The 21,232-nt window shown below is 65.1% G+C and overlaps 2 protein-coding genes and 1 long non-coding RNA gene across 3 annotated transcripts in view; 1 reads left to right on the top strand and 2 right to left on the bottom strand.

The window, feature by feature from the left end:
• LOC311626233 overlaps positions 1-21,232 on the top strand; it is a 1,185,289-nt gene that overhangs the window by 708,714 nt on the left and 455,343 nt on the right. The window lies entirely within an intron of this gene.
• Positions 66-6,064, bottom strand: CFB (complement factor B). The gene is made up of 18 exons (XM_084891084.1): positions 5,744-6,064; positions 5,425-5,658; positions 5,008-5,193; positions 4,725-4,898; positions 4,430-4,531; positions 4,211-4,347; positions 3,855-3,993; positions 3,416-3,547; positions 3,099-3,200; positions 2,870-3,007; positions 2,392-2,489; positions 2,179-2,296; positions 1,322-1,475; positions 1,167-1,243; positions 892-1,004; positions 667-799; positions 543-592; positions 66-274 (listed from the first exon to the last, which is right to left on the bottom strand). Exons 1-18 carry the CDS (start codon positions 5,838-5,840, stop codon positions 119-121), a joined length of 2,340 nt encoding a protein of 779 aa, XP_084747210.1. The 5' UTR covers positions 5,841-6,064; the 3' UTR covers positions 66-118.
• On the bottom strand, positions 6,313-18,731 carry C2 (complement C2). Its single transcript, XM_084891100.1, has 19 exons — positions 18,672-18,731; positions 18,421-18,555; positions 18,045-18,248; positions 17,332-17,517; positions 16,712-16,888; positions 16,519-16,617; positions 16,292-16,425; positions 14,865-15,003; positions 14,463-14,603; positions 12,704-12,793; positions 10,921-11,061; positions 10,752-10,846; positions 10,574-10,688; positions 10,334-10,499; positions 10,177-10,253; positions 7,161-7,252; positions 6,926-7,052; positions 6,791-6,840; positions 6,313-6,655 (listed from the first exon to the last, which is right to left on the bottom strand). The coding sequence occupies exons 2-19, from the start codon at positions 18,464-18,466 to the stop codon at positions 6,479-6,481; spliced, it is 2,256 nt and encodes a 751-aa protein (XP_084747226.1). The 5' UTR covers positions 18,467-18,555; positions 18,672-18,731; the 3' UTR covers positions 6,313-6,478.

The raw sequence follows: 21,232 nt of genomic DNA, 5'->3' as shown, positions 1-21,232 counted from the left end.
CCTGTTTAAAGCAAGATGGCCAGTGCACCTTCCCCACTCCCGGCCCCAAGGATGTTGAACACAGGTGTTGTCACAGCTGTTTTAATTTGACCCCGTGCCCCTTTCCAGCAGGAAATCCCTATAGAAAATCCAGGCCCTCATCATGGAGTTTCTCCTTGAGCCAGGGCAGCACTTGGAAGAGGTTGATGTGAAAGTCTCGGGCGTGAGCAGGTACCTGTTGCTGCAGCTTCTTGTCTTTGCAGACGTCCGCTACTCCCCAGCTGATCACACCAACCTGCAGCGGGCACGGGGTTGCATGGACCAGATGGTAGAATTCCTCTGCACCCCCATGGCACCTCACTGACCTGGGAGAAATAGACTAGGGGCCCACTCGGTCCTGTCCTCCGCAGCAGCCAGGCCCCCCAGTGGGCCTGACCCGCTGGTTCAGGGGCGTCCTAAGGCGAGGCAGTTCCGCCCCCCTTTTCTAGCCACATCTGTGACCTTTCCTGCTCGGGGCCGTGCTGAGCACTTGGTGTCTCCCCGCTGGGAACAGGGAGACTCACCTGAATGAAGCGGCTCCTCTGGTGAATAATCAGGGGGCCGCCAGAATCACCTGCAGGGGAGGAGAAGCTGCAGCAGAACGCCTGGGCCTGGGACCCAGCAGCTCCGCCAGGGAGCCGTTCTCACCTCTGCAGGTGTTGGGGTCCGCGTAGGGATCCACCCCTCCAGTGCAGAGGAACCTGGGGGTGACCACCTCGGAGACGGCCTTCACGTTTTCATAGCCCGGGGCCTTCAGAGCGTCCCTCTCACATGCGGCTTTCTGTGGGTGCGGAGGGAAGCGGGGGAGGGATGAACAAGCTCCCTCAGGGGGAGTCTGAGCCGAGGACCTCCGTAGGGTCCCACATTCCTCACCTTATCCCCATTCTTGATGTAGACGCCCTTCCGAGTCAGCGACTTCTTCCTGTCCTTGATGGACTCGGACACAAACAGAGCGCTGACATCCTTTGCAGGGAGCAGCTCTTGCTCTGGACAGATGGACGGACTGGGTCATTTCAGCGCTGCTCTCCCCACCAGCCCCGCAGCGCCCGCGCCCTCCCTGGGGCTGGGCTCCGGCGGGCACCGCCAGCGCCCTCTGCCCACTTGTGTCGGGCTTCACCCTGGTGCTCCTCTCCCTCAACATGTCTTACTCTGCTGCTGGCAAGTGGTTGACGGTGGAAGCCTCAAAGCTTGATTGGTGCCCACAGTGCAAGGGAGACAGATGGGCCTGCAGGAGAGGCAGGACACGGATGGCACACGGCACCCCAGGCCTCGGCCCCTCACACCTCGGAGCCAGCTGCCTCACCTGAGAGTCTGGCTGTACTGCAGCCTCTTCTTGAGCTTGATCAGGGCCACATCATAGTCATAAAATTCCTGAATTCCTTCTGCTCTTTTCCCATTGATGTTGTACTTGGGGTGAAATAGGACTTCTTCTATGTCCAAGTCCTGCTTCATTCCTCCTAAGGTCGGAGGGGAGAAGACCTCTGGGCCCCCCTTCTCCGGGCAGCCTCCTGCCTCTGCCCCCCCCCCCCCCCCCACTTCTCCGGGCAGCCTCCTGCCTCTGGCCCCCCCCCCCCTTCTCCGGGCAGCCTCCTGCCCCCCCCCCCTTCTCCGGGCAGCTCCTGCCTCTGCCCCCCCTTCTCCGGGCAGCCTCCTGCCTCTGCCCCCCCCTCCACTTCTCCGGGCAGCTCCTGCCTCTGCCCCCCCCCCCCCCTTCTCCGGGCAGCCTCCTGCCTCTGGCCCAGGCCATCCCTTACTGTTCAGTGTATAAAACCGGCGGGGGTCTTTCTGCCAAGGGCCATGTGGATGCTTATACAGTAACGTCATTCATGAACCATACAAAATTATCAAATTAAAAATCAGCCTGCTCAACTTTAGCTGGTTTGGCTCAGGGGTTGGAGCATCGGCCTGCGAAATGAAGGGTCCTAGGTTGGATTCCGGCCGAGGGCATGTACTTCGGTTGCAGGCTTGATTCCCCAGCCCCTGGGAGGCAACCAATCAATGTCTTTCACATGTCTCCCCTTCCACTCCGTCATTAAAAATGTCCTCAGGTGAGGATTAACAAGGAAAAAAAGCTTGCTGTATTGGTCAAACTCATCCCTAAGGCCTTGGTGGGGCCAGACCAAATGGTTCCGTGGGTGCAAAGGGCTGCCTCATCCTTACCCAAGTTGACCTTGATGGAGTGCAGCTGGTCCTCCACCGTGAAGCAGTGCGCCGCCGTCAGCACGAAGTACTCGGACACCACGGCCCCCATGCAGTTCTCGTGTCCCTTCGAAGGGCGCTGGCAATAGAGGCGGGCACGCTCGCTCACAAGCTCCCGATTCCAGCGTGGACGCTGCCCTGCCAGTCCCCACCCGCCCCGGGCGCCATGCTCACCGTGACGGAGATCTTGGCCTGCCACGGTTGCTTGTGGTAATCGGTGCCGGCCTTGTGCTCCCAGACCATGCCACAAAGTCCCAGAGTCTGGCTTTCCTCTGGAAGGAGGGAGAGGGCGCTGAGGGGGCGCTCATCCCCACGGCAGCACCTTTGTGGAGGGTGCCGAGCGCAAGGAGAAAGGCAAGGGCATCGGTCTGCTTGCCCTGAGGACCTGAAGCCACGGACGGAGAGAACCTGAGGCTAAGGTCGGAGACTTGGCTGGTGTTGGGCCCCGCTCACTAGTTTGCTGTCTGTCCCGTGGCCTCTGAAACAGGGGCTTGAGAAAGGGCTCTGACTCTGAGTGGACGCGCCAGGAAGCAGTCCTGACACTGGTGGAGCCAGGGAGAGGCCTTCCCGGCTGCCAGGCTGCGGGGGAGCGGGAAGGAGGGGCCTGGGAGAGCTGAGCTTCCTGGCATCCTGCGGTCTGACATCTGCCTACCAAGCATTTGGTAGAAAACATCCTCCAGGTTATCCATGTCCTTGACTTTGAACACATGTTGCTCTTTATCTTTCTTGGAAGCCAAAGCATTGATGTTCTCTTGGTTCACCAGAGGCCCGACCCCAAACACGTAGACATCTGAGGGAGAAAGGGAAGGGTGAGTGCCCCCCCGGGGCAGGGGGCCAGGAGCTGAGAAAGCAGGGTGCTGGTCCTGGGCAGTGGAACTCACCCAGGTACTCTTCCCTCGGGTTTTTGCGATCTCTACCGATGTCCAGCAAAGCCCGGATGTCGTGGATGACAGGGACTGGGTCCCCGCCCATGTTGTGCAAGCCTACAAAAGAGACAGACCGTGAGGGCCCAGGAGGGCCCGGACAGACAGGCACATGGCTGGGAGGCAGGTTTGGAAGTGACGGATCACAGAATCCCTCGTAAAATGGCACAGGAAGATCATGGTTCAGGCCTGTTGCTGCTCAGGGCCCCACCATGAGTGCAATGTTACATGTGGGCTGAAGTGAGGAGGGGAGCGGGCAGGCGAGCCCTTCTGACCGTCAGTCATGAGGATGATGACGTGGCGGGTGCGGTTCCAGCCCTCGGGAGGGGTGTCCTCCGGCCAGCTCATCATGTTGTACACTGCCTGGAGGGCCTTCTTGGTGTTCGTCCCCGTCTTCAGCTTGTGATCTGTGGGCGGGAAAGGGATTGTCACCTCCCGTCTTCCAAGCCGTCCTTGAACCTGCGGCCTGTCAAATCCCACATTTTCCAACCTTTCCGTGGCTTGTCAGCCCACTGACTCCCTTTTGCAAGTGACTCAGCCCCCAACAGCTCCCACTCACCTGCTCCCGTGGGCCCTGCTATCAACCAGCCAGCCCTGCATGGTGGTCCTCCTGGTCTCGGGGGTCTCACACAACACCCCTGAACCTTCGACCTCTCTGACCCGAAGGGAGTGAACTTCCCACCATCCCCTCCTCCCACTGCCCTGGCTTCTGACCTTCGTAGCTGATTCTGTTGAGCTGCTCTGTGACCCAGTCTGCATTGCTGCTCTGTGCGTCCGACACTCTGATCAAAATGTTGGTGTTCGTGGCATATGTCACTAGACCATATTTTGGCTTCACCCCGTAACTTGCCACCTGAGGGAATCAAGGATAAGGCATTGCAAGGGGAATACTTGGCTGAGATGGGGCAGGTCCTGGTCACTGGGGTTTTCAGAGGCGTCTGGGTTAAAGGTGAAGAAACTGCTTCACGTGAAGGGGCGGGAGGACAGAATAGGGCCTGAGGGTTTTCTGAAACCCTGGGGCTCAGGGGGCCCTAACCGGTCAGGGTCCCCGCACGGGAGGGGGGCTCCACCTTCTCAACGAAGGCCCGGAGGCAGTTCTTGGCGCCCGAGAAGTTGCGCGCCCCGATACTGTCCGATCCGTCCAGCACCAGGTAGATGTTCATGGAGCCCGAGGGGTCCAGGACGATCTTCCTCTTCTGTTGCTCCCCTGCGTGCGCCCAGACACTCAGGCCCCGCCTGCCCTCCCGCCGCCGCCCGCCGCCCGCCGCCCGCCGCCCGCCGCCTCCCACCTGGCCGGTGCCCGTCCTCGGCGTCCACGCTCTCTATGGTCTCCGTCAGGGAAGACAGGAAGGCTTCGGCCACCTCCGCGGGGGTGTCGTACATGAAGGAGTCTGGGCGGGTCGGGAAGCGGCCCGCGTCAGGGGCGGCCCAGGGCCCGGGACGGGGGTGCGTGTCCAGAGCGGGCCGGGCTCAGCAGGAAGTTGGACGGGGAGGGTTAGCGGGAAGGAGACAGTGCCCTGGCCCGGGGACTCGAGGCCGAGAGAGCAAGACCTGGCCTGAGGGCAGGCTTGGGTCAAGGGTCACCTTGGCAAGAAGGCTCCGTTCCACTCCAAGAGCCACCTTCCTGGCAGGTCCGCCGCTGGGAGCCACGCAGGGTGAGCCCCCGGCTGCAGTGGTAGGTGACGCTGTCTTCCAGGCGGTACTGGCCGCCCACCTTCCGGGTGCCGATGGGGATGCCGGGGTTGGGGCAGTACCCCGCTGCGGAGGCAGGGGGCCGCGTGAGGGCCAGGCCGGCGGGCGGCGCCCGGAGTGACGAGGCCCGGGGCTGCGGCTCCGCGGGGCCGGCCGCCGCGGGGAGCCAGCTCACCTCCGTTGTCACAGATGGCCGTCTGCCCGTCCCACCGGCCAGTCGCTTGGCAGGTGCGGTTGGCAGAGCCCCGGAGGGTGTAGCCATCATAGCAGTGGAAGGAGATCTCGTCGCTCAGGTTGTAGTAGGGAGCCCGGGGCCAGTACTCCCCGTTCTCGAAGTCCTGCGGCCGCGGACAGCGGATCGCTTCGGGGAGGGACAAGGGGAAGTCACCGAGAGGGAAGGGTGCCTTGGAGCCCGCGCGGGGCCGCCTGGGACCGGACGGTGCCCAGGGCAAGCTGGCTCCCTCCTCCCGCCGCCGTCCCCCTCCAGCCCAGACAGCTCCTGCACCCGCTCGGCCCATCTCAGCCTGCCCCCCCCCCGCCCGTCTCAGCCTCCCCGCTCTGCTGGCCCGTGCCACCCTCCCTGCCCTCCAACCTCTGCACTCCGCCTTCTTGACAATCTTTTGGTCTTTGGTCTGCAGGGCGCTCCAGGACCCCGAGGACCTGCAGGTGCGGGCCTGCACGGGGTACGGGTAGAAGCCGGAGGGACACACGTACTCCAGGACCTGGCCCTCCTTGAGGAGCCGGAAGGAGCCGCCTTTGATCTCTACGCCCTCCAGAGAGCAGGGGCTTTGGGGCTCAGCCGCGGCCACCGGCGTGGCGCCCGCACCTAAAGGGACAGGCTGGTGAAGCCCGGCCTGCCAGGCCCGGGAGGGAGGCTGGGGCAGCAGGAGCGGGGCAGTGCCCTGGCTTACCTCCAGGCAAGAGACCCAGCACCAGGGTTGCGAGGCAGAGCCAGGGGCTGGGGCCGCTCCGGGCCCCGGGGGGCGCTGGGGGCTGCGTGGGCTGCATGGCCGTCTGGCTCAGCGTCCAGGCTGAGACTGCAGACCTGGGCCAGGGCGCGCTCCCTCCCCCTGCCCCCACATCTCCAGCCTTTTATGCAATCGGAGTGCTGGCACCTGCCGCTGGCCCTGCCCACCCGACCCACATCACTTTCCGGAATGTCCCAGCGGGAGAGCCCCACTGAGCGGCCAGTCAAGGAAATGGAAGCTGCAAGCCCCACCCTGAGCCGCCCAGGATCCAGGACTCTCCCTTCCACAGCTCCCCGCGGCTCCGCCCCGGCCCTGGCCGCCCCCACAGCTCCCGCCACACTCCGCCCCGGCCCTGGCCGCCCCCACAGCTCCCCGCGGCTCCGCCCCGGCCCTGGCCGCCCCCCTGTTGACCCGTGCGGAGCAGAGTCCTGTTTGTCCAGCAGGGTCTCTGACCTGCTCCTGCGGTTCCTGGAATCACTCCTGCCTTCCCCGCCCCCAGGCAGAGGCACAGACAATGTGGAAATCAGATTTTTATTGTGTAAAACTGGGAAGTTCCACGTGAGAGTGAAAGGAGAGAGAGGGTGACGCAGGGTGGGCGGGCGCTGCCCGGCGGAGAGGGGAGGCCGGGGTCTGTAGGGGAGGAAGACGGGGAAGGCGGGGAGGACCCCAGGCCGGCGCCTACAGGGGCAGGAAGTGCAGCACGCCCGCCAGGTGCTGCCGCAGCCAGGGCTGCAGGCGGAACAGGCTGATGTGGAAGTCTCGGGGCGGGGGCACCTTGCCTCTGGGGGCTTCCTTGCGGGCGTTTCCGCCGGAACTGCCACACGGGTTGTAGAGACCCCAGCTCACCAGGCCCACCTGGAAGAGAGAATGGACAGGAGGCGCCACGGCCCCAGCCCAAGCCCGTCCTTTGGCCCCTGCAGAGGCCTCCCCGTCCCCCACGAGGCCCAGATCCTGTAACCAGTCCCAGGAGCTTCTCCCTTCTCCCCTCACCTGAAAAAACCTGAACCTCCGCTCCAGGAAAACCGCGCCCCCAGATTCCCCTGCAGAGAGAGGGCAGAGGCCACGGCTGACACACCGCAGGGCAGGCCACAGGGCCGGGGCCCGCCTGCAGGAATGGGGGCTCACCCCTGCAGGGATGGTCCTCATTCTCCATCCCACTGCACAGGAACTGGTCTGTCACCACCTCGGTGACGTTTGTCAAGTTGGGGAACGAGGTTTTGTCTTGGGAAACGACGCTGATACATTTGTCCCGCTGCGGTCGGAGTGGAGAGAAGCTGGGTGAGGGCGGGCGCCTCCGGGCGGGAAAGCAGGGCGGACACTCTGGGGCCCCGGGGCCGCCCCACCCAGCCCGAGCCCTCACCTCCGGCCCTGTCTTGAGGTTCACGTTCAGCGTGTCCCCATTCAAGGCCACAAAGTGAGCAGGAACCCTCACCAATTTCAGAAGCTCGCTCTCTGCAGGCAGGGAGGCAGCGCTCGTCCGGCCCTTCGCCCGGGCCCAGCTCCTCACCCCGGCCCCACGCTCACCCCGACCCCACGCTCACCCCCACCCCACACTCACCCCGGCCCCACACTCACCCCCACCCCACACTCACCCCCACCCCACACTCACCCCGACCCCACACTCACCCCGGCCCCACACTCACCCCGGCCCCACACTCACCCCGGCCCCACGCTCACCCCGGCCCCACGCTCACCCCGGCCCCACGCTCACCCCGACCCCACGCTCACCCCGGCCCCACGCTCACCCCGACCCCACGCTCACCCCGGCCCCACGCTCACCCCGACCCCACGCTCACCCCGACCCCACGCTCACCCCGGCCCCACGCTCACCCCGACCCCACGCTCACCCCGACCCCACGCTCACCCCGGCCCCACGCTCACCCCGGCCCCACGCTCACCCCGACCCCACGCTCACCCCGACCCCACGCTCACCCCGGCCCCACGCTCACCCCGGCCCCACGCTCACCCGGCCCCACACTCACCCCGGCCCCACACTCACCCCCACCCCACACTCACCCCGGCCCCACGCTCACCCCGGCCCCACGCTCACCCCGGCCCCACGCTCACCCCGGCCCCACGCTCACCCCGACCCCACGCTCACCCCGGCCCCACGCTCACCCCGGCCCCACGCTCACCCCGACCCCACGCTCACCCCGGCCCCACGCTCACCCCGGCCCCACGCTCACCCCGACCCCACGCTCACCCCGGCCCCACGCTCACCCCCACCCCACACTCACCCCGGCCCCACGCTCACCCGGCCCCACGCTCACCCGGCCCCACGCTCACCCGGCCCCACACTCACCCCGACCCCACGCTCACCCGGCCCCACACTCACCCCGACCCCACGCTCACCCGGCCCCACACTCACCCCCACCCCACGCTCACCCCGACCCCACGCTCACCCCGGCCCCACGCTCACGCCGACCCCACGCTCACCCCGACCCCACGCTCACCCCGGCCCCACGCTCACCCCGGCCCCACGCTCACCCCGACCCCACGCTCACCCCGGCCCCACGCTCACCCCCACCCCACACTCACCCCGGCCCCACGCTCACCCGGCCCCACGCTCACCCGGCCCCACGCTCACCCGGCCCCACACTCACCCCGACCCCACGCTCACCCCGGCCCCACACTCACCCCGACCCCACGCTCACCCCGGCCCCACACTCACCCCCACCCCACGCTCACCCCGGCCCCACGCTCACCCCGGCCCCACGCTCACCCCGACCCCACGCTCACCCCGGCCCCACACTCACCCCCACCCCACGCTCACCCCGGCCCCACACTCACCCCGGCCCCACACTCACCCCCACCCCACGCTCACCCCGGCCCCACACTCACCCCGGCCCCACGCTCACCCCCACCCCACGCTCACCCCGGCCCCACACTCACCCCCACCCCACGCTCACCCCGGCCCCACACTCACCCCGACCCCACGCTCACCCCGGCCCCACACTCACCCCGACCCCACGCTCACCCCGGCCCCACGCTCACCCCGGCCCCACGCTCACCCCGACCCCACGCTCACCCCGACCCCACACTCACCCCGGCCCCACGCTCACCCCGGCCCCACGCTCACCCGGCCCCACACTCACCCCGGCCCCACACTCACCCCCACCCCACACTCACCCCGGCCCCACGCTCACCCCGGCCCCACGCTCACCCCGGCCCCACGCTCACCCCGGCCCCACGCTCACCCCGACCCCACGCTCACCCCGGCCCCACGCTCACCCCGGCCCCACGCTCACCCCGACCCCACGCTCACCCCGGCCCCACGCTCACCCCGGCCCCACGCTCACCCCGACCCCACGCTCACCCCGGCCCCACGCTCACCCCCACCCCACACTCACCCCGGCCCCACGCTCACCCGGCCCCACGCTCACCCGGCCCCACGCTCACCCGGCCCCACACTCACCCCGACCCCACGCTCACCCGGCCCCACACTCACCCCGACCCCACGCTCACCCGGCCCCACACTCACCCCCACCCCACGCTCACCCCGACCCCACGCTCACCCCGGCCCCACGCTCACGCCGACCCCACGCTCACCCCGACCCCACGCTCACCCCGGCCCCACGCTCACCCCGGCCCCACGCTCACCCCGACCCCACGCTCACCCCGGCCCCACGCTCACCCCCACCCCACACTCACCCCGGCCCCACGCTCACCCGGCCCCACGCTCACCCGGCCCCACGCTCACCCGGCCCCACACTCACCCCGACCCCACGCTCACCCCGGCCCCACACTCACCCCGACCCCACGCTCACCCCGGCCCCACACTCACCCCCACCCCACGCTCACCCCGGCCCCACGCTCACCCCGGCCCCACGCTCACCCCGACCCCACGCTCACCCCGGCCCCACACTCACCCCCACCCCACGCTCACCCCGGCCCCACACTCACCCCGGCCCCACACTCACCCCCACCCCACGCTCACCCCGGCCCCACACTCACCCCGGCCCCACGCTCACCCCCACCCCACGCTCACCCCGGCCCCACACTCACCCCCACCCCACGCTCACCCCGGCCCCACACTCACCCCGACCCCACGCTCACCCCGGCCCCACACTCACCCCGACCCCACGCTCACCCCGGCCCCACGCTCACCCCGGCCCCACACTCACCCCCACCCCACACTCACCCCGGCCCCACGCTCACCCGGCCCCACGCTCACCCGGCCCCACGCTCACCCCGGCCCCACACTCACCCCCACCCCACGCTCACCCCGACCCCACGCTCACCCCGGCCCCACGCTCACCCCGGCCCCACACTCACCCCGGCCCCACGCTCACCCCGACCCCACGCTCACCCCGGCCCCACACTCACCCCCACCCCACGCTCACCCCGGCCCCACACTCACCCGGCCCCACACTCACCGTGGTCCCGGCAGGTGCTGCCCGGGGGCCTCCGCAGGGCCAGGTTGGCCCCCACGGTGCAGGGAAGGCAGATGGGCCTGGGGAGAGGCGGGGTCACACGGGCCGTGGGGCCCCCCCCCGCCCGCCCCCGGGATCGGAGCGCTGCCCACGGCCGCACCTGGCGTGGGTGGACATCTTCACCGGCTCCGCCAGCTTCAGCAGCGCGATGTCGTCCCCGTAGAACTCCCGGACGCCCTGCAGCCTCTTGGCGCCGACGTCGAAGCTGTCGGGGATCACCACCTGCTCGATCCCGAGGTCTTTGCCCAGGCGGGAGCTGGGGTCCCCTGGGGGCAGAGGGGGGTTAGGCCGGGCGGGCGGGCGCCGCGGGGGCGGGCTGGGGCGGGCCCCTCGTGCGTACCCACGGTGACCCTCCACAGGGAGCGGTCCTGGTCGGCGTGGCGGAAGCAGTGCGCGGCCGTCAGGACCCACTGGTCCGAGACGAGGGATCCCCGGCAGGTCTCCCGGCTCTTGGGCTGCGGGGAGCAGGCCTTAGGGACCGCCCAGGGCGCCCGCCCCTGCGCCGGCCCCTTCCCTACCTTGATGGTGACGTGCCAGGGTGTCCTCTCCTGGGCAGAGGCGTTGGCGGACACGTTCCCCACCCCGCAGATGGTGTCCACGAGGCGGGAGGCGTCTGAGTGCGAGGAGCGGCCTGTGAGCGGGTGCCCGCCCGCCCCCCGCCCCCGCCGCCCGCGGGAGCACCCTCACCCAGCATGTGCTCGAAGACCTGGCGCAGGGCCAGGGGGTCCTGCAGGATGAAGGCGTGCCTCTCGCCATCCTTCTTGGAGGCCAGCTCGTTCAGTTCCCGCCAGTCCACGTCCAGCTTGCCCACCCCGATGGCGTAGATGTCTGAGGGGCGGGATCAGCGGACCTGTGGCTGCACTCAGAGCTCTCTGTCCGGCAAAGCCCTACGTGACCCCAGCCCTCCCCCCCCCCCACGGCCCGTCTGACTGCATTCACTCCCGGCTCGCCCCCGCCCTGCGCCCCCGCCCTCCGCCCCCGCCCTCCGCCCCCGCCCCTCCGCCCCCGCCCCTCCGCCCCAGCCCCTCCGCGTGGCCTGCCTCCGCCTGGCCCACTCGCTTCCTGGCCCCTCAGCTCTCACTCGGACCCCTGCCCGGCCGTCCTGCCGCCTCTGAGCACCGGCCACCATCCCGCCCCCGGCTCCCTTACTCCTCTCGCCAGGCCCCGAGGGGAAGGCTGTCCCCGGAGGAGATGCCCCGCCCTAACGCCGGCCTGGTGCGGCCTTAGAGACCGTCCGGCTCGGGGGCCGCTGGGCCTGTGAGCAGAGCGAGGGGAGGAGGCGCAGAGCCGGCCTGGAGCCCCGAGGGGCCTGGCCCACGGACACCTCGCGTTTGGACTCCCAGCTCTTCAGCGTGGGGAGCGGTTCCTGCGGGGCAAACCCTCACGCAGGCTGCGCCGACATGGCAACCTTAGTCTCCTCTGGTGCTGCCCAGGCCTGCGTCCGGCTCGCCCTCCGGTGGACAGGAGCCAGGCCAGGCCTCCCCTGCCCCGGCCGGGCCTGCACCTCTCCTCCCACGTCCCAGAGGCCGTGCAGGGTGGGTGTGTGCGCGCGTGTGTTTTTGTGTTTGTATGTGTGTGTACGTGCGCACATGTGTACGCGCATGCATGTGTGAGTGCGTGCGTGTGCGTGTGTTGCATGCTTGTGCGTGCGTGTGCATGTGTGTGGGTGCGTGTGCGTGCGTGTGCGCATGTGTGTTGTGTGCGTGTGCGTGTGCGTGTGCGTGCGTGTGTGTGTGTGTGTGTGTAGGGGGAGCGATGCTCAGGCCGGGAGAGGGTCCCCCTCCGCAGCACCTGCTCTCAGCGGCGCTCGGCCGCAGGAGTGCTCCCTCCCGCTCCTCCCTCCTCGGGGAGCTCAGCATTCACCGCCAGGCTGGGCTGGGGCGGCCTGGGCTCTGCCTCCGGCAGGGTTTAAAGGGAACCGTCTCCACGGAGGGCCGGGGAGGGAGGCGTTGGAGGCTCAAGGCCTCCCCTTATCTGGAGCGCTTCTCTCTGTGGTCAAAGGCCACTGCAATCTGTATTTCCTCGGAACCAGAGGAGTCGTCCGTTAGCGCCTGCAGCTGCCAACACCCTGGCTTATCTGCACCGCGCCCAGCGGGCCCTGGCCGTCCCCCAGGCCGCCTCTTCCTCCTGGAGCGGCCCCGCCCCTCAGAGCGCGGGAAAGGAGGAGGGGGAGGGGGGAGGAGGGGAGGGGGGAGGGGGAGATGAGGGGGAGGAGGGGGAGGAGCAGGAGGATGGCACCCAGCACGCGGTTTCTCTGTACCCGCGCATCCGCCCCTGTCCGCCTAGAGGTCCCCCTCAGACCAGCGAAGAAACTGCCGCCGGCCAGGGCCAGCGGAAGATGGCCCCTCGGCGGGCACTGGCCGTTCGCAGAGGCCTGGCCCGGGCGGGGGCAGGGCGGGCACTGGCCGTTCGCGGAGGCCTGGCCCGGGCGGGGGCAGGGCGGGCACTGGCCGTTGGCGGCGGGGCTCACCCAGGTAGTCAGTCCTCTTCGGGCTGATGTCCAGGACCTCTCGGATATTGTCCACGGCTCGCTTCGGGGAGCCCCCGGTGTTGGACTTTCCTGGGCGGAGGAAGATGGTCCGTGCACGGCCTGGCGGCCCCGGCCGCGGCTCCGGCACTCCTGCCTGTGCCACTGAGGGGCTGGGCCAGGCCTGGGCCGCCGGCTCCGGGCCTCATCTCCTCCGATCCCCGCAGCCCGGAGGGCCGGTGCCCGCAGTCACAGACAAGAGCAGCCCCGATGGGCGCAACGTGGCAACGTGAGGGGCTGACGGCGAGCCCAGAGCCAGGCCCCGGGCCCAGCGACAGTCAGCACGCAGTCTCTGACCTCGTGTGCTCCGCTACTGTGCCCCCTCAGAGACGGCGACCCCACAGAGCGGAGACCCCACAGAGACGGAGACCCCCACAGAGACGGAGACCCCCACAGAGATGGAGACCCCACAGAGCGGAGACCCCACAGAGACGGAGACCCCACAGAGACTGTGACCCCCACAGAGCGGTGACCCCACAGAGACTGTGACCCCCACAGAGCGGAGACCCCACAGAGATGGAGACCCCACAGAGATGGAGACCCCACAGAGACAGAGACCCCGCAGAGACGGAGACCCCACAGAGCAGAGACCCCACAGAGACTGTGACCCCCACAGAGACGGAGACCCCTCAGAGACGGAGACCCCACAGAGACGGAGACCCCACAGAGACGGCGACCCCACAGAGACGGAGACCCCACAGAGCGGAGACCCCACAGAGACGGAGACCCCGCAGAGACTGTGCCCCCTCAGAGACGGCGACCGCACAGAGACAATGACCCCCACAGAGATGGAGACCCCACAGAGCGGAGACCCCACAGAGACTGTGACCCCCACAGAGCGGAGACCCCACAGAGACGGTGACCCCCACAGAGCGGAGACCCCCACAGAGACGGAGACCCCCACAGAGACGGAGACCCCCACAGAGACGGAGACCCCACAGAGACGGAGACCCCACAGAGACGGAGACCCCACAGAGACAGAGACCCCCCCAGAGCGGTGACCCCACAGAGCGGAGACCCCACAGAGCAGAGACCCCACAGAGACTGTGACCCCCACAGAGACGGAGACCCCTCAGAGACGGAGACCCCACAGAGACGGAGACCCCACAGAGACGGCGACCCCACAGAGACGGAGACCCCACAGAGCGGAGACCCCACAGAGACGGAGACCCCGCAGAGACTGTGCCCCCTCAGAGACGGCGACCGCACAGAGACAATGACCCCCACAGAGATGGAGACCCCACAGAGCGGAGACCCCACAGAGACGGTGACCCCACAGAGACTGTGACCCCCACAGAGCGGAGACCCCACAGAGACGGTGACCCCCACAGAGCGGAGACCCCCACAGAGACGGAGACCCCCACAGAGACGGAGACCCCCACAGAGACGGAGACCCCACAGAGACGGAGACCCCACAGAGACGGAGACCCCACAGAGACAGAGACCCCCCCAGAGCGGTGACCCCACAGAGCGGAGACCCCACAGAGACTGTGCCCCCTCAGAGACGGAGACCCCACAGAGCGGCGCCCCACAGAGACAGAGACTCCACAGAGACGGAGACCCCACAGAGCGGTGACCCCACAGAGACGGAGACCCCACAGAGACTGTGACCCCCACAGAGACGGAGACCCCACAGAGACGGAGACCCCACAGAGACGGAGACCCCCACAGAGACAGAGACCCCCCCAGAGCGGCGCCCCACCGTCGGTCAGCAGGATGACGGCGTGCCGGATGTCCTGCCAGGCCGCGGTGCCCATGCCCAGGCGCTGCATCTGGTTGTTCATCATGATGTAGACGCTGTGCAGAGCCTCGTAGATGTTGGTCCCGGTTCCATTTTCATGGTCTGCAACAGGCAGAGCGAAGGGAGGAAATCACCCTCTTGCCCCACGGCTTGTGGATGAACTCAGACCCTGGGTCCCACTCCGGCCCTCGCCGGCCGGGCACCCGGGCCGGCCCCTGGGTGCTCCGCACGGCCCGGCCTCGGGACCAGGCCTGCGCGGCGCCCTGGCTGCAGCCCGCTGGGGGCAGGCAGGCAGCTGCGCCGGGGGACCAGGGCCTGGAGCCGAGGCCCCCGGAGCTGCAGGCCGCCCCCCGGAGGACGCACCTCGGTAGCGGATGTTGTCCAGGCTGTAGAGCACCTCTGCCACGTCCCGGGAGTTGTCGTTCAGGACGGACGTGATGACTTTGGGCTTGGACGCGAAGGTGATGATGGCGACGCTCACGTTGATCTCAAAGCTGAAGATCTGAGAGGGGAAGTGAGAGCAGGAGGCAGCCGATCAACGATTCTCTCACCGGCGTCTCTCTCCTCCCCCCTTCCTCTCTGACATCAGTGAAAACCTCGGGGAACGCCTGCTGCAGCTGCTCTCTTTGATGGGCTCGCTCCGCACCTTTGTCATTTTTTGATTTTAGAGCCACAGGCGGGGAGGTTGACGCCATTTCTACACTCACCGGCTGCCTCCCGGCGCCCTGCCTGGAGGCCAGCCTGCAGCTGGGCATCGGGGTGATGCGCCAACCCCTGAGCCACCGGCCTCGCTGAGTCTTCACAGAAACTCGGTGAGGGGGCCGAAGGCCCCTGTTTACACATGAGGACACTGAGGCTGTTGCCTGCCCCCGGTCGCACCCCCCGTAAGAGGTGGAGGGAGGATTTGAACCTGTTGGTGCAACCCTGAGGCACCAGAGGTCATATTTTGCAGCCTCATGACTAAGTGACTGAAGTTTAGGTCCTAAGAGAGACTCTAAGGAACACAGAAGCTCCTTCTCTAAAGTGTAGCGTACATCTGCATAAATCTACCTATATCTACACAAACTCCTGTGAGAAGCATGAATACCAAGCAGAGTGAGGGCAATGACTAAAGCACGGCTCCCAAATGCTCTGCGTGAGTCTCATTGCAGGCACTTGGAGCACATCCCCGATAAAGGCATATGTGCTTGCAAGCCACACTCATACTCAGGCGCGTCTCACTCTGAACACACAAAACACTGAAATGTTTCCAAGTTATTAAATAGTAAGCCACTGGTTTAAGTTAAAATCATCCAACAGGAATGCCAGTGTGTCCTGCCACACCGGTGGGGTATCTGGGGCGGCCTCTGGGGGACCCTGTTCTAGGAGGGGAACCGCCCTGGCTGGCGTAGCTCAGGGGACAGAGCGTCGGCCTGCAGACTGAAGGGTCCCGGGTTCGATTCCAGTCAAGGGCGTATGCCTGGGTTGCAGGCTCAGTCCCCTGTAGGGGGCCTGCAGAAGGCAGCTGATCAGTGATTCTCTCATCATTGATGTTTCTCTCTCTCTCTCTCTCTCTCTCTCTCTCTCTCTCTCCTCTCCTTTCCTCTCTGAAATCAATAAAAACATATTTAAAAATATATATAGAAGGTGAGCTCCCCTCGGGCGTTCCCCAGCACAGCACCCAGCACCCACCAAGGCGCATGGTGCATAGCAGGTGGCCCTCTAATGAACCCGTGGTTCCCCGTGGCGCGGGCCAGACCCTCGGGGGGGCGGGGGGGGGGGCGAGCAGGGCAGCCGTGCGTCCGCCTGACCCTGTCCACCATGAGGATGGCGCAGTTCCTGAAGACGTGGAAGTCCTCCTCCTTCACGCTCTGGGAGGCGTCCAGCAGCAGGTAGAGGTTCAGGTGACCAGACCGCTGGATTTGGATCTTCCGGCCCAGGCTTTCTGGAGAAACATGGGGGCTCGTGTCTGCTCCTGACCCGCTCTGCCAGGCGCCGAGCAGCCGGGCCACCGGGAGGCCGGCCCGCAGGCACTCACCCTTCTTCTTCTGGGTGGGGTTGGTGGATCCCAGCAGGTGGGACAGGGAGGCGCCCAGCGCGGGGCCCACGTCCTCGGGGAAGTCGTAGGAGTAGGGTTCTGTGGAGGAGCACGGGCTCGGCGGGGGCCGGCGGGCCGGCGGGGGCCGGCAGGCCGGGCCGAGCCCAGGAGCCTCGGGGCGGGCGGTACTCACGGCGGCAGGTGGGCTCGGTGCCGCTCCAGGCCCCGCTGCCCTGGCACTCGCGCTCCGCCGACCCCGTCAGCACCAGGTTCGAGGAGGAGCAGTGGTACCGGACCTTGTCCCCAAGGCCAAACCGGGACCCCGTCCGCACCGAGCCCACGGGTTCGCCTGGGTTGGGGCAGTGGCCGGCTGCGAGGAGCGGAGGGAGGCAGTGAGCAGAGACCCCCGCGGCCTGCCCCCGCCCGCCCTCCCGCCCGCTGCCCGGAGCTCCGGCCGCGGCCGCCGAGGGTGTGGACGGAGCCTCTTGGCCGTGGCTCTCGCCCCCGCTGCCGCACCGGGCCAGCACCAAGGCGGTGGGGATTCCCAGTGCCCGCGCACCGCGATGGCAGATGCCGGGAGCCCTGCCCGCCGCCGCCTGGAGGTCACGCTCAGAGGGACCACGGCTGAGGCCCAGGAAGGCTCCCGGGGCGCTCAGGCCGCGAGCTGGCCGGGCCTGGCACAGGGGAGGGCGCGGGCCAGGCGGGGTGGGTGAGGGCAGCGCCCCCCGGGGCTGAGGACCCCCCCGGAGGCTGGCGGGAGGGCGGCCCAGGGGCGGCCGTGTGGAGCCCGGAGGCCCCGGGCCACGCACTCACCGCCGTCGTCGCACACGGCCGTCTCGCCGTCCCAGGCGCCGTTGGGGCGGCACCAGCGCACCGGGGAGCCGCGCAGCACGAAGCCGTCCTCGCACTCGAAGCTCAGGTTGCCGCCCACGGGGTGGGACCCCAGGCGCGGGGTGTACAGGCCGTTCTCGAAGGACACGGGGGCTGGACAGCGGACCGCTGCGGAGGGGGGCGCCGCCCGGCGCGAGGGGACAGCAGAGGCTGCACCTCAGGTGGATGCTGTGCCGCCGCCGCCGCCTCCAGCGCCCGGCCCGACGCCGACGCCACTCTCCCGCCCCCACCCGCCCGCCTCCCCGGAGTGGGCAGTCCGTGGGTCAATGGTAAGGATTTTGGAAAGTCCTGGCCTGTAGCACCCACACTCTCCATCGGAGCCTGCCTCACCCTGGCTGGGCTGGCTCAGTGGCTAGAGCGCCGGCCTAGGGACTGGGGTTCGATTCGGGTCAAAGGCATGTGCCCGGGCTGTGGGCTCGATCCCCAGGGTGGGCCGTGCAGGAGGCAGCCGGTGGATGATTCTCTCTCATCAGTGATGCTTCTGTCCCTCTCCCTCTCCCTTCCTCTCTGAAATCAATAAATGTATATTTTTAATCTTTTTTAAGCCTGCTCGGGGAGCCCCACGGGAAAGGCCCTGCCCTCCGCCCTCGCCGCCCAGGAGCCCGAGCCCACGCGGAAGCCGAGCGGGGCCTCACGTTTGCAGACGGCCTTGGCCAGCGGCGGGCCCCGCGGGGTCTGCCAGCGGCCGCTGCGCAGGCACAGGCGGGACGCGGGCACGGGGTACCGGCCCAGGGGGCAGGAGTAGACGAGGACGCTCCCGGGGGCCCAGCCGCGGCTGAGGGTGAAGCTGCCCCCCGAGATGTTCACGTTCCGCGGGCAGGAGGGGGCCGCTGCCGCGCCTGCGGGGACAAGACGGGAGGGAAGGCGGGAGCCCAGAGCCCGCAGGAAAGTAAGCAGAGAGGCTGTCTCCACGGGACACCGGGGGGCGGAGGGGCTCACCCAAGGACCCTCCCGGCTCCCGGCTCCCGGCTCCCGGCTCCCGGCTCCCGGCTCCCGGCTCCCCGCTCCTACCTGAGTACAGGCTCAGCAGGCAGAGCAGAGCCCTGAGGGAGCCCATGGTGTCCACCTCCGGGCGCACAGTGAGCGGAGAGGGGAAAGGTCAGCTGACTTCCCGAAAACGGAGCTGGCTCAGCAGAGCTGGGTTTGCTGCCAGAGAAAACCAGGGAGTGGCCGGGGGGGGGGGGGGTGCTCCCGCGGGGAGGACGGCAGGGCTGGGCACCGGCTGAGGCGAAGCCTGGGTCCCCCGCGGCCCAGCTCCTCACCCCTCGCCCCGGCCTCCGCCCTCGCACCCGGCCACGCACAGCTCCACAGGGCTGTCTGTGCACAACCCACAGCCGTCCAAGATGTTGCAAAACCACTTACTTGGTTTCTGTTTCCTTCTGGGCTTCGCCCGCCACGTGGCTTCTTGAGAGCCTGGGCTGCTGCCATCTTCTTGAGCATGGACCTCCAGCAGCCTGGATGCTTTCTCAGAACTCCTCCTTTTGTTTGTGTGTGTTTTTCTGAACATATCTTTAACTGGTTTCAGAGAGGAAGGGAGAGAGAGACATAGGAACATCAGTGATGAGAGAGAATCGTTGATCGGCTGTCTCTTGCATGCCCCCTACTGGGGATCAAGCCCACAACCCAGGCCCTTGGCCGGAATCAAACCCAGGACCCTCAGTCCACAGTGCAACTCTGTCCACTGAGCCAAACCAGCCAGGGCCTCAGAACTTTTCCCCCTATTATTCTTCTTTTTAATTATTGTTTATTGATTAAAGTATTACATATGTCTCCTTTTTCCCCAGTTGACCTCTTCCCAGCAGCTCCCAACACCACCACCACCACACATACCCCCCCCCTGCACATGCCCTCACCCCCCCACTATCTGTGACCATGGGTTATGCTCATATGCATGCATACAAGTCCTTTAGTTGTTTTCTTACCCACCCCCCCGCCCCCTGCCTTCCCTTTGAGGTTGGATGGTCTATTCGATGCTTCTGTCTCTGGATCCATTTTTGTTCATCAGTTTATGTTGTTCATTATATTCCACAAATGAGCGAGATCTCAGAACTTCTTGATACGTGCGGGTAGTCACGATCTTTTCCCAGAGAATCTGGGGACAAAAAAAACGAAACCAACATTTCATTTTAGAGACTGGAAAAACTTTTAGAACATTTTTACGGAAAGTTCAGTAGGTAAAATTCCCAACTTATAAACTAAACTTTGGGTTGGTTACTCACAGGAGTAAATGTATCTGGGGCGGGGGCTGGATCAGAACCTGCGTTGTAGGAAATGCAGGAAGAGCCCGAGCAGTGCGCAGCCTCCATCCCGCAGAAAGCCCTGCTCCGTCCGGCTGTGCGGGCGGAAATGAAGAGCTCCAATCAAAGGAAGAGAAGGATTTCTCAGGGATCAGTTAAGTTTGCGAAACTCTCTTGATTTACAAATAACCCCTCAGATGAACAATTCTATTCCAACAAACTGGACAGCCTGGAGGAAATGGACATATTCCTAGAAAAATACAACCTTCCAAAACTCAATCAGGAAGAACCTAAACACCTCAATAGGCCAATAACTATGGAAGAAATTGAAGCAGTCATCACTAATAAAAAAATAAAAAATAAAAGCTAAAGGAGTTAATCACCGCCAAACCAGAATTATATGAATTGCTGAAAGGGGTTCTTTAGGAAGAGGAAGAAAATAAAGATAAAAATTATGAACAACAAATACATAACTATCAACAAGTGAATCTAAAAACCAAGGGAATTAAAAAAAATCTGATGAACAATATTAACTGGTGAATATAATAGAATCAGAGGTATGGAAGGGGAGTGAACTGATGATTCTCGGGAAAAGGGGAGTAGGGGGTGAAGGAAGAGACTGAACATAAACTGTGCACCTATGGATGAGGACAATGGGGGATGGGGAAAGGACAGAGGGTGGGGAGGGAACCTGGTGGAGGGGAGCAATGGAGGGGGGGCAGAAATGAGGAACATTTGTAATAATATGAACAACAAAGATTTATTTTAAAAAAAAGAGACTCCATCAAAATATTATTAGACTTAATAAATGAATTTGGCAATGTAGCAGGATACAAAATTAACACCCAGAAATCTATGGCATTTCTATACACCAATAGTGAACTTACAAAAAGAGAGACTAAAAAATTAATCCCATTTACCATCGCACCAAAAAAAATGAAGATACCTAGGAATAAACTTAACTAAGGAGGTAAAAAACCTATACATGAAAAACTACAGGACACTGAAAAAAGAGATAGAGGAAGACATAAATAAATGGAAGAACATACTATGTTCATGGATTGGTAGAATCAACACCATTAAAATGTCCATACTACCCAAAGCAATCTATAGATTCAATGCATTCCCCATTAAAATACCAATGACATATTTCACAGACCTAGAAACAAACTTTCCAAAAATTCACCTGGAATAAAAAAAGACCCCAAATAGTCGCAGCTATCCTGAGAAAGAAGACGAAGTAGCTGGAATCTCAATACCAGATTTCAAGCTGTATTACGAAGCAACTGTTCTCAAAACAGCATGGTACTGGCACAAGAACAGACATATAGATCAATGGAATAGAATAGAGGACCCAGAAATCGATCCAAACCACTATGCTCAATTAATATTTGACAAAGGAGCCGAAACTGGTTTGGCTCAGTGGATAGAGCGTCGGCCTGGGGACTGAAAGGTCCCGGGTTCAATTCCGGTCAAGGGCATGTACCTTGGTTGCGGGCATATCCCCAGTAGGGGGTGTGCAAGAGGCAGCTGATCGATGATTCTTTCTCATCGATGTTTCTAACTCTCTATCCCTCTCTCTTCCT

The sequence above is a fragment of the Pipistrellus hanaki genome, assembly GCF_964339955.1.
Source record: "Pipistrellus hanaki genome assembly, chromosome: 7".
NCBI classification, from domain to species: domain Eukaryota; kingdom Metazoa; phylum Chordata; class Mammalia; order Chiroptera; family Vespertilionidae; genus Pipistrellus; species Pipistrellus hanaki.
Note: the sequence above shows the minus strand (reverse complement) of the source record. Positions and strands in the feature narration are given on the sequence as shown.